Source organism: Musa acuminata, chromosome BXJ2-2 (genome assembly GCF_036884655.1).
Source record: "Musa acuminata AAA Group cultivar baxijiao chromosome BXJ2-2, Cavendish_Baxijiao_AAA, whole genome shotgun sequence".
NCBI lineage: Eukaryota > Viridiplantae > Streptophyta > Magnoliopsida > Zingiberales > Musaceae > Musa > Musa acuminata.
Window position 1 is genome coordinate 20,262,042 of NC_088339.1, and position 18,735 is coordinate 20,280,776.

General features: G+C 39.4%; 3 protein-coding genes across 4 annotated transcripts; 2 read left to right on the forward strand and 1 right to left on the reverse strand.

The window, feature by feature from the left end:
* Window positions 1-209: 209 nt before the first annotated feature.
* Window positions 210-2,947, forward strand: LOC135605264 (putative pentatricopeptide repeat-containing protein At1g68930). The gene has a single exon (XM_065095150.1). The coding sequence runs from the start codon at window positions 398-400 to the stop codon at window positions 1,895-1,897; it is 1,500 nt and encodes a 499-aa protein (XP_064951222.1). The 5' UTR covers window positions 210-397; the 3' UTR covers window positions 1,898-2,947.
* A 122-nt stretch (window positions 2,948-3,069) lies between these two features.
* LOC103969249 (sucrose nonfermenting 4-like protein) lies at window positions 3,070-13,917 on the reverse strand. Its single transcript, XM_009382741.3, has 13 exons — window positions 12,976-13,917; window positions 12,162-12,249; window positions 11,394-11,579; window positions 11,171-11,305; window positions 11,023-11,082; window positions 9,632-9,721; window positions 8,192-8,326; window positions 6,450-6,594; window positions 6,187-6,360; window positions 5,536-5,599; window positions 5,366-5,435; window positions 3,947-4,064; window positions 3,070-3,875 (listed from the first exon to the last, which is right to left on the reverse strand). The coding sequence occupies exons 1-13, from the start codon at window positions 13,098-13,100 to the stop codon at window positions 3,784-3,786; spliced, it is 1,482 nt and encodes a 493-aa protein (XP_009381016.2). The 5' UTR covers window positions 13,101-13,917; the 3' UTR covers window positions 3,070-3,783.
* A 251-nt stretch (window positions 13,918-14,168) lies between these two features.
* On the forward strand, window positions 14,169-17,497 carry LOC103969687 (pentatricopeptide repeat-containing protein At4g15720). Of its 2 annotated transcripts, XM_065095149.1 has the most exons (3): window positions 14,169-16,472; window positions 16,608-16,958; window positions 17,182-17,497. In XM_065095149.1, exon 1 carries the CDS (start codon window positions 14,240-14,242, stop codon window positions 15,995-15,997), a length of 1,758 nt encoding a protein of 585 aa, XP_064951221.1. In that variant the 5' UTR covers window positions 14,169-14,239; the 3' UTR covers window positions 15,998-16,472; window positions 16,608-16,958; window positions 17,182-17,497. The 2 variants fall into 2 exon arrangements, with proteins under 2 accessions (XP_064951221.1, XP_009381591.3); XM_009383316.3 differs by having other exon boundaries at window positions 14,169-16,958.
* The last annotated feature ends 1,238 nt before the right edge of the window (window positions 17,498-18,735 follow it).

The window sequence follows — 18,735 nt, forward strand, 5'->3', positions numbered from 1 at the left end:
TTGTATTCTGTTGTTATTTTGAATAAAAACCATTCAAAAAATATTTAATTATATTTTTCTAATGACACTTTGGAGATGAAGACATCATCTCGAATTGGTTGCTTTCGAGTGTGTGCGTACAATTAAATCATTATGTACTGTGAAATTTTCGTCATATATAAAATTTCACATGTTATAGTATAAATTGTTAACAAAAAAAAAGTAAATGAGGATTGCCTTTTTCTTCCTTCCGTAAATAAATTAAAATACAAGCATATAAATCCTATTAATACTGATAACTGAATCGAGCTTTTCGTATACTGACGACGGTCAAGATTATTAGATCCGGGAAGATCTTAGCACTTCTTGTACATTAGTTTCCTTGTGTCGATTCGATCGATGATTACGCCCCCCACCTATGTTGACACCTTCAGCTCGGGATGAGTACTCCCTCTCCAAGTTCATCAAGATCTTAGCCGGTATCAGATCTCCGAAGCAGTTCCAAGCCATCCATTCCTTCATCACCAAGCTCGGATTCTCTCGCTTTACTGTTCTGGTGAGCGGCTTGATAGATCTCGCCCTCAAATGTGGATCCTTGGACGACGCGGACAAGCTGTTCGACGATATGCCCCACAAGGATGTCGTCGCGTGGACTTCCATGATCATCGGCCACGCACGCCACGGGCAGTCTGACAATTCTGTCTCTTTGTTCCGGAAAATGCTCGCCAGTGGCACGGCACCGAATTGGTACACTTTCTCTGGCGCTTTGGCTGCTTGTTCCGGCGTCGGAGCTGAGGCCCTGGATTACGGTAAGCAAATCCATGCTCAGGTGCTTAAGTCGAGCTTCCTGGGGCCAGTCGATCCCGTTGTTTACAATGGGTTGCTTGACATGTACTCCAAGTGTCAGTGTCTCTTGTTCGCTCGGAGACTATTTTGTTCCATGACAGTCAAAGGCCTTGTTGCTTGGAACTCGATGATGTCTGGTTACCTGCGATGTGGGCAAGCCGAGGAAGCTTTGGAGTTGCTCGTGTTGATGGTCGCTTATGGTATGAGACCCGCTGACTTCACATATGCTATCTGTGTCGACGCGTGCACCGCTCTGGCATCGATCAAGCAGGGACTTCAGCTTCATGCTTCGATCATCAAAAGTGGATTTGATTCAGACTTGGTTATCAGAAACGGTTTGGTGGATATGTATGCAAAGTGCGGTTGTATTGGTTCGGCGAAGCTCGTCTTTGAAATGATGCCTTCAAGCGACCCGGTGCTTTGGACCACCATGATTTCGGCTTTCGGGAAGTATGGATGTGTTGGTGAGGCAATTATGATGTTTGAAAAGATGGTTGAGCTGAAGATCGAACGTGATGGAATCACGTACCTTGCAGTTTTATCTGCCTGCAGCCATGGGGGGCTGGTCGGTGAAGGTTGGCGCTATTTTCGATTGATGTTTGAGGAAGAAGGCGCCGCCATTGCAGAGTCGGAACATTATGGATGCATGGTCGATCTTCTATGCCGAAGTGGCTGCTTGGAGGAAGCTCTCAGTTTCATCGAAGGCATGCCATTAGAGCCAAGCATTGCTGTTTGGAGTACATTGCTGAATGCTTGTCGGATATATGGTAACACCAAGCTTGGTAAGCTAGCTGCTTGTCGTCTATTTAAACTGGATCCAGAATTCCAGAGCAATTGGGTTATTCTCTCCAGCATACATGCGGCAGAAAGCGAATGGGATAAGACACGGAAGTTAAGGGAAAGCATGAAGGGTGAGAATGTGAAGAAAGAGCCAGGGTGTAGTTGGATTGAGCTCGGTGATGGTGTACATGTATTCCACACGGCAGACAGGTCTCTTCCTCAGGTGCTTGAGATCCTCCAGACTCTGGAGGCACTGAACAAGGATTTGATCATCCTACATGTGGAGAGATGAGTCATCCTGTGATGATAAACTTTATAGCTACAGATGAAAGGTCCAGATTTCTCCCATCTATCACAGTTCTTGGAAAAATAGAAGAAACCATCTCTTTCTTTTGATTTCTTCATCGATTGGCATTCTTCGGAGGATCTTTAAAGTGCGGCATACGTGAGGGTAAATTGAATAATCCTTTTAGCTCCGTATCATAAATGATCGACCACTTGCATTGCATTTGTGGCTTCTACGCTGATTACTGAGGTGTAGTGGGAGGTAAAACTATGTATAGTATTATGCATCATGCCTCCAATATTAACTCTATGATGTGTAACTTTTGATAGAAAAATTGTAGTGTATCTATCTGGATCTTCGGTTTAGGATTAGCCACTCATTCACCTCATTTTTTTTCTGTCACATTGATTGATTGGTTATTTGTCATGTCCAAAGTTAAAGAGGGTGATGAAGAATTTCATCCACATTTGCTTTTGTACCATTTGAATCTGTCAAAATTATAGTTTCGTGTGTGTCGGTGGTCTTCAGTATGCTACCAAAGACATGATGAAATCAGAGGTGAATTTGCAGACAAGGCTACTGTAATTGAATTAGCAAAGTGTCTCGGTGCCCAAACATCGATACGAGTGTACCTGAAATTTCTGTCATGAGGTTTGAATCGACTTGCTCCAAGTAAACAGGAATATCTGGACGAAGAAGTCCAATTTGTGAAGCAGATCACACAGTACGCCAATACGGGTGCACGTTTATACAGCCACCGTGGATATCATCCTCTTTTTCAAAATCCAGTTTCTTTGAGAGGATTTAGCATATTTGCCAGCACTGAGTTCCCTTCAATCCCAGGCATGCAATGCATCAGCTATTCTGGTGCCAGTAATCGTTAGCTTTTAGTTTGCTAAACCGGTTTGTTCTGATTGATCCAGGTCGAAACCTCACAAAGGCTGAATTAACTTCACTCAACTCCACATTCTGAGCTCTGCCTGGACTGGCATTTGTAAGCCCACAACGGTTTTATTTCTTTTGCATGGAAGTATGATGAATTTGGGAAATGCTAAGTTGAAACACATAGCATTGTTTTTAACCTGACTGATGACTTTGAGAAAAAGGCAAAAAAGGTGACAGAATATGTTAAATCAGGATGAATTAAACTTAAATATGAGAGAGAGACATTAAGCATATGATTAAAGAGAATATTTCATTCATTGTCTCTAACCACATTGATGAAATCCAGCGTCAGAAATAAATAAACGCAACACAACAACAGAACAATTACTCTACACAAGCAGCCGAGATACGTCAGCACTGATTCTTGCAATCATGCAATACCATCAAACATTACTGATCAATGACAACATTTAGAAGGAAACAAAAACAGTTCTTAAAAGATAAAATAACCTCAACAGTTGTGGAAATCCAACTTTGATCCTCCACTTCCATTGCCGTGGATCCCAGTAATATAACATCCTCGTTCAGTGCTGCTTCATTGATGCCAATGATTCATCATGTTGCTTGTGGCATTAGATATCATTTCTCTGATACCATTAAAGGATCTGAACCCCAACATTCTTTTCACATCATGCCTGCCTGTTGGAATCATCTGATGAATTCTCTGGGCACAAATAGTATAGCCCCTTACAAGCCCACATAACAGCAAATATCTGACACCAATGATGATGATCAAGAGAGATGAGGGTAAGGAGGAGAAAAATAAAACTGAATGTCCTAAACATTTACAGACCCCCTTGCAGCCTTCTACATGGCACCGTCTGTGGCCTATCCAACTAAATAAATCACAGAAGAAAGAAAAAGATGGGATGACAGGCACTCTTCACCAAAAAGTGATGTTTCAACAGTAACCTCAATTGGCTCATAAGATGTCAATGATTTGGTGGCTAACCAAGCAGGAACCTAATTACATCACTAAGTGAAATTATTCCTTCCACACGCTTGCTGCCAGCCTCAACAATGATAACTCGTCGCACCCCTGTCACCAATCAAAGATGGGCATAAGATAACAAACACATGAAAACTAACATCACAATGACCATATTATACCAGGATTTGCTAATTTCTCCATCACTTTTTGTAAAGGATCAGTGCGGAGGCACATCTGGCATCTCTGACCGTTAAAAAACCCATTCGGTGAGTTTGCATCTTGCCCTAGTTGCAGTGCCTAATTTTGGCATAGAAAAGAACAGAAATATCCATTCAGTTAGGTCATTGAGTAAACAAAAATAGGACACAATTTATCAAGAACTATGGTTGTTTTACATCAATTCATATAACAGCAGCGGAAGTCCCTAGAATGTTAAAAAATGATAAAAGCTTTTTGTACAATGTTTCACAAATTCTAGATCATTGGTTTAGTATAACATAGTGCCACTGATTGTTACTAGGGACTCGAGCACACCTTTAAATTTGCCTTGGTTTTCTACTCACACCTCATCCAGAGGGATTTCCAAGAGCAATATAGAGTTTAGCTTAAGCAGTATTTGATCAACTTTAAATACCGCCCCTAAAGAAATGAATAAAATGTAGGAATTAAATGGAAAATTGCACTGTTAAAAAGGTGATCTATTATACCAAACGAGAACCTAAATTTTTATTTCTTACATCGCTTCCTTCCAATCACATTGTAAGAGTTAGCACATAATGGAAAATTCAAGGCTCTGTTATGAAAATAAAAGCCATTAACCTTGGCTTGTATGAATCAAAGAGAGAAAGGGTTGTTGACATTTAATCTATTGGTGTCTGTAACCCAAATTTTAATCGGTAAAAGATTACAATGTAATCAGTCATTCATGGTCAATCCACTTGATAAGGAGATGACTAAAAAATTTAAAATTGGCATCTAGGCACCTGTAGTACAGTGAGGGCTGCATTTGACTAAAACACCACACCCGAGAGTTGCCTGTAGTAAATTTACATGACCTTGTCCTCCTAATGGAACAATTTTTAAGATCCTATAGTATTATTGTTTCTAACTGAGGGAGATGAATTTCTCACAATTGACATTTGTTCAGGGCAACATCTACTAAATAAGCTGTTGTTTGGTGAAATCCATGTCCAAATCTACCTTAAGCTGGCAATCAACTACCCAGTGCCTGTTCATCTTTTCCTCATCAATCAAGGACATGAGATCAGCTGGATAAGGACCTCGTGATCCTTTGAGCATGCCAGACTATGTCATTAACTCAATTTGTGGTATGGACCTCATATCAGTCACCCCTCCGCAGACCATTGAAGGTCTATTATACCCCAGAATACCAGTCAATCTTCTTATCCTGGTTAAATCACAGCTTCCATGGCCTCTCAAGTCCCCAAGAGTATTCTGTTTAAATCACAGCCACTCTGGCCTCAAGTCCCAGAGAGTGCTGATGGCATGTTGGCATGGCTTTTACTCAAAGAAAGGAATGCCGATGAATACTTTAGGGTAGGATTGTTTTAATAAAAGAATAAGTTCTACATGTTTACCTGATGAATACTGATCTCATCAAGGTGTATCTGCGCATAAATTCTGTCTTTAGCCAAAGCTGTGATGTCACTGCAGAGACGACAGAAACCTCCCACATTCACCGAACAACAAATAGAAGGAACATAAAAACACTGGAAAGTGGAAATGCAGAACTGGCAATTTGGCATACCTTCTGGAGTATGTATCCACCAAAGAATCATTGTCATCAACTATGGGTATTGAACTAACTTCAGCTGTAGACAAAAGGTACTAGAACTCATTAGAAACTTGATATGCAATTTATGTACTTGCAAATTTATAGATAAGGTTAACGTTAACTTTGAGGTTAGAAGTGATATAAAAAAGCTCAAAGGTCTTAGGAAAAAAAGGCACATTGATACCAGGCTCAAAATAATACATTCTCAAGTTAACAATAAGTTCTTCATTGGCATGATCAACCCTCAAAAGCATAAAGCTCAAAGTTAACGTAAAGCATGATCCTTATCATTTCACCTAAAGCATGTTAACGTAAAGCATGTTCTTCATTGGCATGCTTTATTTCACCTAAAGCATGTTCCTTATTAAAGCATAAAGCTTTAAAGAAATCAATCAATATGGTATAGCCAAATCAAACTTTTACCACTGATCATCCGGTTAGAAATAAAACAAAAAAAGATATAGAGAAACTGAAATCACACCATGAAAATGACCAACCATCAGAAAATAAAGCAAGATACCACACTAAAAGCAAAGCAAAAAAAAAAGAGGATATGTTAAAGCTAGAGCAGTGGAGAAGACATTGCAACAATTTACAAATCAGATAAACATGCTAAAAGTCCACCTTGAACCAACAAAGAAAGAGCCAAGCTGAGCGATGCATTTGGTCTTAACATGGCTAATGGACGCCCACTTTGATCTCCAATTCGAGGAACCCATGTACCCAATGGAATTTTGCAAATTGGTTGTTGTAAAATTGGTAAAGAACTGGAAGAATGTCTAAAGTGCCTGCAGATACCTGGAAGTTGAGAAGAAAAACTGTTAAGGTCCATCATTAGACAGTGTACAATGATGTGACAGACACACAACAAACAAGACTTTGCTTACATTGTAGGATTCCTGAAAGAGAAGCAAGATGCAACAACTGTGGAAATGATCCATCTTGAACTGTTGAATGGATAATTGGAACTGTTGACACTTTATTTTGCAGAATCTTCAGAGCTACATCTTTCAAAGAATCATAAGGACCAGCCTAGAGAAAAGATTAGCATTTTATAATGAGTTTAATATGGTATTTATGTATATAATCATTCAAAAAACCATCAGGACAATCCTAGACAAAAGAATAGTACTTTATGATAAGTTCAATATGGTATCTGACTTTATGATAAGATCAATATGGCATCTAAATATATAAATGCAACAGTAATAGTGAAACTGAAAAAATAACATTAACTTTAAGAATCTATCTTAAAAGCCCCTTATGCCGCAATTAGCTAAGGTAATCATTAAGAAAGGTAAAAAAAGTGTAGTCCTATATTTCACAATAAAACAAATCCAGGCCAACAAGAACATAACAAAATTGTGATCCTTTACTACACTGTCAAGGAATTATTAGTTGAACAAGATATAATCTTTGAACACACAAGAAATTCTCATTTAGCATTTTTCATGAAGACTCTATTTCAAGGATTGAAATATCGTACCATATCGGAGTTTCGATATTCGCTCGGTACGGTATGGTACTGTATACCGAACGATATATATATATATATATATATATAAGTAAAAAAAATCTTATATTTATATATAAAAACAAAAAAGAATTTTTCGGCAACGTTGCTGAGGCGACGTCGCGTCGCCTTTTTCGGCGACGTTGCCGAGGCAACACAGCGTCGCCTTTTCGCGCCTAGAGAGAAAGAGGCGACGTTACTGAGGCGACATCGCATATATATATATATATATATATATATATAATACCGCTCGGTAGTGGCCGATCCGTGTACCGATCTGCTGACGGACCGCTACATACCGCCCGTACGTATTATTCAAAATTGTAATCCTTGCTCTATTTTCTCATGTATGAGGGCATTGCACACATCTACTTAACATTCTCTGAAGTTACTGTCAAGTGCCAATTTAATACAGAATCTTTCCATTCTGATAACTAGGATTATCCAAATATTATTATAGAAGCTTGCCTCATCTAATTTATTGCCAAAAATATGATGCTAATTATTTATGGTGTTTTAAGCTTGAGATAATAAAGTTACTGATGCTGTCATGAAAAATTATATTTTAAAATGTATCATGAATTATGTGATGATATATGCATATTTATGAACATGATGAATGGAAGAAAAAAAGAATGAATGAATGGACAAATAGATGCTTGCCTGATGAAAGAAAAAAAAAAAATCAATGCAATATCATTTGGATGATATATATAGATTCTCTACCGATGGCAGATAGATTAGTGCTAGTAGCCAGTAGGGTGATTCCTTTCAGGAATTAGTGGACCCTTAGACATGTCATCTACACAATTTCTCTATCAATAGTTGGGAAGAAAATGTCCCAACACTTTTGTGTTGAAGATTCAGTCAACCATTGGGATCCATCAGGTGTCTGACCTTAGTGCCAATATTGGATGAGGTGTCAAACATCCCTTAGCAGTAAGGTTCATTATTATAAAATTTTAAAATTAAGGTTCTGTTAGCAGTAAGTGCTCATTATTATAGGACTAACAAGCTAGTCAACCTTTAGTTTCCTCTTTCAACATTTAGATAAAACAAACAAAGCATTTAGTTTGAAAGTATAACTAAATGAGACAAAACAACACGATAGCTTACGTGTATTATGCATCCTTGAACTGGTCTCCCATGCTCATCCAACTGCCTGTAAATTTGATGTTTTCCTTCTTTCCAAGCAGATATTGTGTGTGTCTCAAGTTCTTCCTCTGTTAGGTTTGAGCCATGATTTCCGAGCTGCAAGTCGCAAAAAGTTCATAATTCATAATGAAAACATAGAAATATCAAAAGGAACTAGAAAAAAGAAAAAGAAATAAAATAAACACCTAAACAAAAATCTGGCACTGAACCTAGCAAAGGAAATTTTTGTTTGGCCCAAAGAATGCATAATGCCTAGTCTTTGAGTATGACAGAATTCACTGAACCAAGGCGAGCAAAATAACATTTGAAAAGAAAGCACTTAATCCATTGAGAATAATCTGTTAGGAAGAATTTTACTCAAAAGATCTTGCTTAGCCAAACAACTACCACTCTGAGCATGTACAAACACCTAAACAAAAATCTGGCAGTGAACGTAGCAAAGGAAATTTTTGTTTCGCCCAAAGAATGCATAATGCCTACTCTTTGAGTATGACAGAATTCACTGAACCAAGGCGAGCAAAATAACATTTGAAAAGAAAGCACTTAATCCATTGAGAATAATCTGTTAGGAAGAATTTTACTCAAAAGATCTTGCTTAACCAAACAACTACCACTCTGAGAATGTATTATTACTCGCTTGATCTACATAATTACAGAAACAATTGTCAATAACAATGACAACAACATACATAAATCATCTACAATTATGCTTATAGATCACATGCCCCACTAACACCCTCACACAGGGTTTGCAAGATTAGAGAGTGAAGGAACAAAGTTTAATGTAGCACTTGGAAGGCCACAACATTGCACAACCCCACCCTGTTGCAGCACACTTTGAATCCATGGCAGGTAAAGAAAGAGACAAGAAAGGAGAAGGAAAAGAAGACAGAGAGCTTTCGGCAATTAGGTCAGCCAAGGGCTAAAAGGGAGATGGCAAGGTTCAATTGAAAAATCTATTAGAGACGTAAGTATACTAGTATAGAACAGAAGCTTTCGTGATGGGCATTCTTCCTTGTTTTATCTTTCTTCATCCATAAACAATTGGTTCCAGAGTTATGATTTCTATAGAAAATTAATCCTTATTTTCAAATTAGAAAGAACTACCTTCAGAATTTCTGTTAAACATCATCTTAAAAATAATCAAATAGTCTGGCTAGACATTCAGATACATGATTTTCTATTAATCAAAGTCAGAACATTTATTTTAGAATAGAAGCAAACATTATAATAAAACTCAAAGGTAGCTAAAGTAAATGTCTTTATCTCTACCATTTCATGATCTAATATCCAAGGAAGATCAGAGAAATATAGCTAACTTTAAACATAATGATTATTCAAACTACAATCATACAAAATGGAATCTACGATAAACAGGGGCAGAAAATATTATATACACACCTCTCTCAGAATTAAAATAAAATCCAATGCACTGAGTACACCAACAAATCGTCCGCTCAAAGAATCCCACAACGGAGCCACAGATATCCCCTGAAAATGTCTTTATTCAGAAAAATTGAGAAAAAACATGATTCTGGAGAAACGAGCATCGGTATAAATGAAATAATTGCAAACATTAGTAGGTTAATCCTTCATTTTTTGTTTCAAAATTACAGTTTCAATTTCAGATGACATTTCAGTGGTTTCTGTTTTTTTAATACAATTTTAAGATTGACTTATTTGAACTCAAAATGATAAAAAAAACCTGAGAAAATAATGAAATAAAAATCATCGAGGAAGCATTATATGGCCAAAAAGCTAATATTAAATCCAATGGCATAGCATCAATTAACTATGACAGCATTTTAGAAAACAACACACTAGCGATGGAGAAAGCATACAATAGCACAAAATTTCATGAGGACAAGTAAATAACTTGTAGTGGTTTGCTTCCTCTCACAATAAAATCCAGAAGAATGAAGAAATTTCATCAATTAATAATTCATAATGTACTAAAACATTACAGAATCATTATGGTTTATGCACCAACAATCGTTTAGTTATATGTTAAGTGGCAATGAGTTTGGCCTTCCAATTCACCATAGCTTGTCGGACAAGGGCCTTGATGCCCCAAATTAAGTTCTTCTGATGCGCCTGAACCTTATTTGTGCATAAATATGTTAACACATGCAAAATTAGACATCTTCCTCTATTATATTTTGTACGTGAACAAAGGCTTAAAACTTGTAAAACCCAGACTTAAAACTTGTAAAAGTCTAAGCCCTTGACATTTATGAAGAAAATCCTATATGTTACTTCAATTTGAAGGACAAAAGCATCAAGAAAAAATAAAATAAATTAAAAACAGAACTGTGTTCTTAAAAAATTCTTTCTTTATTAGTCAGCTCAAAATGTAATTACCACCAAAATAGCCAAAAATGAACAAAGGCATGCCAGCTTCCTGCCAATCCAGTCAAAATCCAGATCTCTGTCCAACCTTCATTTTAACATGAAGTTGTGTGCAACTGAACATGTTTGGCAATGGCAACCTTTAATGTTACCATCGTCATTAGATAGTTATTTTCCGCATGATAACTTCCCATCCAGTTATTCATCCTTTTCCCATTTTTATTTTTCAGAACATTCATATCTTAAGTTTAATATGAAAAATTGTGATGCCAAATGAACCATCAGCTGATGCATCAATGCAAATCAAGGTGTTTCACCGGGAATGTGAAACTGTAAAAGGTCAGCCTATCTTAATATAAATAGATATACAAAACTGAGCAAACAACATTTTATGCCATCCTGCAATCATAATAATTGACAGCCCAACATCAAAAAGTATATACCTGTTCATATAGGATATGAAAGGCCTGCTTCACAGGCAAATTAACATCAAGAGCAACGACCTGAGATTTAAATGAATGTTAAACCATTGGAAAATGTCACCTGATGTAGAAATCATATAAAGTTAGATTACAAATGAAGCATTTGTACCTTGCCTGACTCAGGAAGCAAATCATAAGCTGTATGTGCAGACAAGAATCCAGAAATACGATGGCGTGATATCTTTATATCAGCCTCCGAAATCCTAATAGCAGCATCTTGCACTGTGCCATCTGAAACTGCCACCTGCTTAATACAACAAATTAATACACTAGAAATATTGCATGCATATTGACATATTGCATGCATAACAAAGCTTGTTATCAACACTTACCACATGCTGAAAGGCTTCGTTGTCTACATCCATGCTCATTCTGCTATTAGGCGTCCGAGGACTTAATAATGGAGGTAGGGGATTAGGTTCCCGAGTTAGATAGATAGTGTTAACTATTCCATAGTTTCCCGTGACAGAAGGTTGACATTCATCATGCTTCCACTCACCATCAACATAAAATTTGTACTGCAATTGACAAGACAAAAGTGTAAATATGTCTATCCTAACAAAGAATAATTGAACAACTTCATAAACAAAGAAATCAAGAACATAAATCTCAAGTTACACCAGTTTTGTTATCCTATGACTAGAAAGATTATCAATATACCCAATGATATACCAACTTGTAATTATTGAACAAAATAATAAAAGTCACTACTGTGCCAGAATTGAACTATATGTTTCAATATTAGCACTTTGTCAAAAGGGTGATACCAACTGGTACGTACAAGTTCTACCGGTGTTTAAAACATTGGTAGAAATGGTCTAATACCAGAACATGCATGCAGAAGCACATGATTAAATGCGTGAGCCAACAACAGTGTCACTTAAACTCCAAGTGATACTGATATCAAAAATTTAAGCATGAACAAATTGTACAAAAATTATAACACGTACTTTAATCACCAAAAAAAAATTCAAAAAGAACCCAAGACTGACTAAAGAAATCACCCTAAGATATATAATGTAAAAAGTGATGTTCCTTAGTATAAAAAGCAAACTTAAAAGCAGTATCCAATAAAAACAGTGCATTGGCCAAGAGTATACCTGATGTAATCCTGGTGCAAGGCTGCAAATAACCTGGAACACTCTTGGGCAACCCTCCACAGGAGACATAGGTAAATATTCAGACCACCTGATGCATGTGATTTGCAAACTCATCAGCTCAAGTTAACAGTGAAATGATAATCTAGATGAACCACAAGTACTATAACCAAGCAGATACAAAGTCGTAAAGGAAGCACATTATTTTTTACTGCCATTGCAATGTGTGTTCTGACATTCTTAGAATAGTTGGGTCTGAACTTCACCTGATCTTTAATTCCCATATCAATCATAAAGACATAAACCATACACCTTCTTGAAACTTGTTTTTTTTGGTATTTTCTGAAGTGCATCTGATATAAGTTTACAAGCAATTTGTTCCTACAAAAGGTAAACCAATAGTTCCAACTCCAAGATAATGGCTGTTTGTGAATGCCACAGATTGCTTGATCAGATGAAAGAGTAATTTCATTAACATATCATTTATCTAGTGAATTTTTCTTAGACATTTTTCATGGACAAAATTTTTAATCTAATTCGCCTGCATCATTGAGTGCCGTGCTTGAGCAGCAATGGACAAAACTGGTTCATATTTTTTTGCCTTTCAATACTAGCTTCATTAGCAATGGTGAAAAGAATAACTAAATTTGAATACAAAGATCAGGCAAGCAATTGTTTAAAAATAAATTAGAACTTGATTCTCATATATAAATTCAAGCTTGCTCCAAGACAAAATAAACATAGATTCATAGCTTACAATCATAAAAACACATCAATGTTTATTCAATGCAGTAAAAAGGAAAAGTTCAAAACCAACCTTGTAAACGAGCCAGTTAGGAAGACCCTTCTCCCACCATAGGGCCAAACAAACCGCGTTGGTACCAGCATGGCACCAGCAACACCAGCTGCCTCTTGTGAAACTTCTGTGCCTGGAGCAAACATTTTGTCCAAGCCCCTAAAATGAACCAATCTAAAGCAGTACGCAGACTAACCTCCTTTTGCGCCTCACCAATAACCCACAAATGCAATCTCCGGCCTCAAGTCAAAAAGACCACCATCCCACCACCTTCTACCGGATTTTTACTGTTCGATATCAGCAAAAAAAGGAGCAAAGAGAGCCCATCTGTAATATAAGTTACTTCCTGCAACGGGATCCTCCACAGCACGCGCAGAGGACCCCTCAGTGATCACACATCCCACGCCAGGAGGCCGCGAAACGCCCAATATAGCATCAAATCACCACAAAGCCGGCTAGAAAAGGTATCTTCCAACTCAAATCTCACTTCCTAAAACACTTCTTAAACCAAAAAGAAAGCAACCAAACTCTACAATTCCAACCAGAGCAACCACTTCCAAATCCCCTAAACTCCAAATCCAACCACCATCCCCGATTCAATCCAAGCTCTGACCTCAGCAGGCCCTTCGACTCCAACAATCAAACAAAAAATCAAGCGAGATCCACGAAACAGAAAGAAATCGATCGGATTCCCAACTAGCCCTTGCAACAGAAGCAACCAGAAAATGGATCTCCGGACTCCGATTCCACGATCGCACAAGAGATTCTGAGATGCCAAATCCGAAACCCTAATCCTAAGGTTAAGGGTCGACAAATCTCACCGTATTCCACGACATCGGCTCGATCCTCGCGGGGAGAGGAAGTGGCGACGGGAGAGAGAGAGAGAGAGAGAGAGAGGTGTGGCGACGAAAAGGGAAGAGGAAAAAAAAAAGAGGAACGGAGAGAGAGCGAGAGAACAAAAACGGAAAGCAAAAATCCCAAATAAAAATTAATATGCCGTCCTTTTCTGGGGTTCTTGTTGGTGGTGAAGGGCAGCAGAGAGAGAAAGACAAAGGGTACGCGGGCAGCGCTTGATCGGGCGATAAAGACCATCAATTCTAGATCGTGTGGTCTGATTCTCCTCACTTGTGGGCCCAATTTCGGCTGACCGAGATTCTTGGGCTTTTGGGCCGGTTAGAGTACATCGAACCGGTCCGCCTTCCGGTCCGTTATGTTGCAGCTTTGTTTCCCTCTCTTTAATGGCACGTTGTGGCCGCCGAGCTGGAGAACAGTTTGGTGAGAGCTGATGTTGTTGGACTCCGCCATCATTTGCCGCCTACGGGGCTCCTCTGATCTGCTCACCGTTGCCGCCTCCCACGCCGCGCTCCTCAAGTCGGGCGCCCGCACTGTCTCCGTCTTCAACCATCTCATCAACGCCTACGTGCGACGCGAGGCCGTCCCTGACGCACACAAGCTGTTCGACGAAATGACCGTGCCCGACGTGGTATCCTGGACCTCCTTGATGGCCGGCTATGTCCACGTCGCCAGGCCCGATGACGCCTTATCTCTGTTCCATTACATGCTGAACTGTGAGGCCCAGCCAAATCCTTTCACTTATGCGACGGCCATCAATGCCTGCTCTCGCCTTGCTGACCTCGCATTGGGTCGGACGATCCATGCCCGGATGGAGACCTGCGGCGTCCGATCGGACGTCGTCGTCTCCTCTGCTCTCCTCGACATGTATGGCAAATCTAACGAAGTCGACGATGCCCGTAAGATCTTCGATGACATGATCGAAAGGAACGTGGTTTCTTGGGGTTCAATGATTTCAGCCTACGCTCAGAATGCCCGCGGCCATGAAGCACTTGCTCTTTTCGGGGAATTCCTTCGAGCGAGCTCTTCAATGAGCTTGGTTCCGAATCACTTCATGTTCTCCAGTGTCGTCAATGCTTGTGCTAGCGTGGGAAGACTAGGCTTGGGGAGATCGTCACATGCATCGATCGTTTGCCGTGGATATGATTCCAATGAGGTTGTTGCGGGCGCATTAATCGACATGTATTCAAAATGTGGATCGATTGACTATGCAAGAAAGGTGTTCGATCATATTGAGTGTCCTTCTTTAGTCCCATACACCTCCATGATCATAGCAGCAGCAAAGTATGGACTTGGGAACCAGTCACTGGAACTGTTCGATGAGATGATTGCTCAGGGAGTGAAGCCTAATAGCATCACCCTCCTTGGCGTCCTCCATGCTTGTAATCACTGTGGCCTCGTGGACATTGGCCTCCTGCACCTGAATTCGATGAGAGACAGACATGGCATTGCACCGAGCATGAGACACTATACCAGTGTGGTCGACATGCTTGCCCGTGCAGGTCGTCTTGATGAAGCCCACGAGCTCTCCAAACAAGTTAAGGCTGAAGGTGATGATGCTCTGATGATATGGAGTTCCCTGCTCTCGGCTTGCAGGACATTCCAGCGGTTGGACATTGCAGCTGAGGCAGGGAAGAAGCTTGCAGAGTTCGACCGAGACGTGGCTGGTGCATATGTGGCAATGTCGAATGCCTATGTGGCAGTTGGGCAGTTGGAGAGTGCGACGAGGATTTGGGCCGAGATGAGCAGGCGGGGGATCAAGAAGGAGCCTGCTTGCAGTTGGGTTGAGCTCAAGGATGTAGCTTATGTGTTCTACACTGGGGAGGTTTCATCAGCTGGTCCAAGACAGGTGGAGTTGATGGAGTTGTTGAAGGAGTTGGAGAGAAGGATGAGGGAGAGGGGATATGTTGGTGGAGGGAATGGGTGGGGGTTGGATGGTGTGGAGGAGGGAGAGGAAGGAAAGGGAGTGATGGTTGGAGTGCACAGTGAGAGGCTGGCTTTGGGGTTTGGGCTTATAAGCACACCTAAAGGGATTACCATCAGGGTGATGAAGAACTTGAGGATGTGTAAGGACTGTCATGAGGCATTTAAGTTGATCAGTGACATTGTTGAGAGGGAGCTTGTGGTGAGGGACTTAAATAGGTTTCATCAATTCAAGAATGGGTCTTGCACCTGCAGAGATTACTGGTGATTGTATCATTATCTACACAAAAGCATGACATGCTACCAGTCTACTATCTGGATGCCTCTTGAGGACCTTAATGGCTGGGGTTTCTGTAAGAAATGGAATTAAGGAGAGAAAGGGAACAGAGTGATGGTTGGAGTGCACGGTGAGAGGAAAAGGAATGACCATCAGGGTGATGAATAACTTGAGGCTGTTAGGGACTGTCATCAGGCATTTAAGCTGATCAGTGACATTGTTAAGAGGGAGCTTAAGTGGACTTGAATGGATTTCATTCACCTGTTCAAGGATGGGTCTGGCACCTGCAGAGATTGCTGACGATTGTACCAGTATCAACACAAAAACCCTATTTACTATGTGTTGGTTGCACCAGCACTTGAATACGTCTGGCATGCAAGACAATGTGATCAGTCTGCTATCTGGATGCCTATTAAGGGTCTTATTGGCTGGGTTTCTACAAAATGGAATTGTGAGGATCATCAAGGTGTTCACCTATCATTTCTGATCCTATTCTTCCATGTGAAATCCTAAATGAGGATAATTCAGCTGAGTGCAGCTGTATGAATAGTTGCTGATAATATGGTGAAGTGTCACTAAGATTGCTTCTTTTGTTATCTAGGTGATAAAGCTTGAGGCGTGATAACAGTGTCTCTGTTTACAAGGATAAGACTGCATGTATCGATCCTTTCCAGATCTCACATTGACAGGAGTCTTGTTCATTGGTCTACACTTTTGTGATGGTGAAGGATATAGATTAAGATGATTCATAATGGACATAAGAGAGAAAGAAAGCGAGAGGGGAAAGCAAGCATGTAGGATGAACTGACAAGGATAGAGACAGTAGCTGCATTGAAATTAAGTCGTATCAGCTGAATGGAGGTTGCTTTGTCAGCATTTCGTTCTCAGAATTTGTTGATACAAAGGAGCATATCCTCTATTATCCCTATTGTCATGATTTTTTGTGCACCAGGTAAATTTTATAAAATTAGAATTGATCATTACCATAGGGCAGCACTAAATTTTCATGAAGCAACCACATGAACTTTTAACACAAATACTAGCAGATGGCTTTTTTTGGATAGAACCTTAGGGTTCTCTTTTTTCTGTATGGCTGATGAGGTAGGCTCATCACCTATTCATCTATCATCCATTTTTTTTTTGACTAATACAAGTTTTTCTTTCTTTTGCTTCAGAAACAAACATAAATACTAGCAGCAAAGCATCATCTTTAATGAAGATGGAGACAGCAAAGGAGTATAGCATCAAGGTGGCATTAAGTTCTGAAGTCATTGGCAGGCTGAAATCTTAAAGATGAGCAAACATGGAGAATTATTTGCATCACTGAGATATTATATTGGTAATATTACATATCTATAAGCTGCAGTGCATCAGAAGCCTAAGTTTACTGGATAGTTGATGCACCTAACTACATCCTCCTATACTGCCTTTCCAAATTGATAGCTTGTGAGTGGACTAAAACCACTAATTAATGGGAGAATCAATTGATCAGCCATGCTCTGCTGGTATTGGCATCTTATGCTTTGCTCATTGGTACACTTTGATCACATAACTCTAACCCACTGAAAAAAAATTCTGATGTGATCCAATATGTGTATATTTAGTTGGCAAATTTTGATTGCTGAACTTTTTTTATGGCTATTTAAAAGATCATGAGCAACATCATTGCATTGTTCAAGAAAGTTAGGGTTAAAATTATCATGTGGAAATTAAGGACAACCTTTTGGTCGCTGTAAACAGTTGTTCTGTATTCTCTCTTAGAAAGTGGGCACTGAAGCCAAACAAACATAACTTTTCTCTTGCTTGTCTCTACTACATTGATTTGTGATCAGAGGATTAGTTTAATACTGACAATTAACAATTTTGGTAGGAAACAAAGAGAAAAATTATTCTCTTGATTGAAGGATTCTACTCCATGTAAGTTTGACTTATACCGCTAAACATGACAGGACTTCCTGATGGCCCATCATCTGCCCAGAAAGTTGAGGTGTTGTCATCCTACAAGATATGATTCAAGTACATTTAGACACCATGGATCACTATGATGACACCTCTCCCTCTCTCTCTCTCTCTCTCTCACATATTCAAGCAACAGCACCAGGTACTCTCTTTACCAAAAGTGTGATGGACCACCACTAGTGCTTCTATTGACAAATCTCAATTGCAATCCCCTGGTTGGAGCTCAGAGAGCTCCAGTGACCCTCTCATGTTTAAATGACTTCTAGTTGATATTATGCTCATCTTGGATGCTGCATGCATGAGGTTTCAGCGAATTCCTTTTGTTCGTTCTTTGTAGAAAGAGATCGATCACTAGGCTGTGTAGCTTACAGTGTCGGTGAGAAGTTTGCATTGGAATATTTTCACTTTTCCTGCCTTGTGCTAAGAGAATTTAATGCGAGAGAGAGAGAGACCATGGCATTCCTTCTGAGGTTAGCTGATGTTAGCAATTAGCTTTGTGCAGCACAATCTACACCAACAATTACACTATCAACAGTGGAAATGATTCCCATCTTCTGATCCACTAAGGACTTCTGAACGTTGATAGGTTGGCAAGAATGCTGCATGTGATCTGAGGCATCTTATAATTTACAACCATTCTAATTCTCTTTTCCTTCAGGATAAAAACAGAGGATTTATATCAGTTCCACCAACCATGGCATCATTGCCTCAATTTAATGCATAAACATTAATGATCCTGAATTCTCCAAAATCTGCACTAAGGGTAATCA

What these genes read in the sequence shown, in the direction of transcription:
- LOC103969687 (XM_009383316.3), top strand. Translation starts at nt 14,240, where the DNA reads ATGTTGTTGGACTCCGCCATCATTTGCCGCCTACGGGGCTCCTCTGAT.
- LOC135605264 (XM_065095150.1), top strand. Translation starts at nt 398, where the DNA reads ATGTTGACACCTTCAGCTCGGGATGAGTACTCCCTCTCCAAGTTCATC.
- LOC103969249 (XM_009382741.3), bottom strand. Translation starts at nt 13,100, where the DNA reads ATGTTTGCTCCAGGCACAGAAGTTTCACAAGAGGCAGCTGGTGTTGCT. An exon ending in TTCAAGGATGCATAATACAC is followed by an intron (nt 6,595 to 8,191) that starts GTAAGCTATCGT and finishes TCTTTTCTCTAG; the next exon opens with GCTGGTCCTTATGATTCTTT. An exon ending in TCTTTCTTTGTTGGTTCAAG is followed by an intron (nt 5,600 to 6,186) that starts GTGGACTTTTAG and finishes TTTTGTCTACAG; the next exon opens with CTGAAGTTAGTTCAATACCC.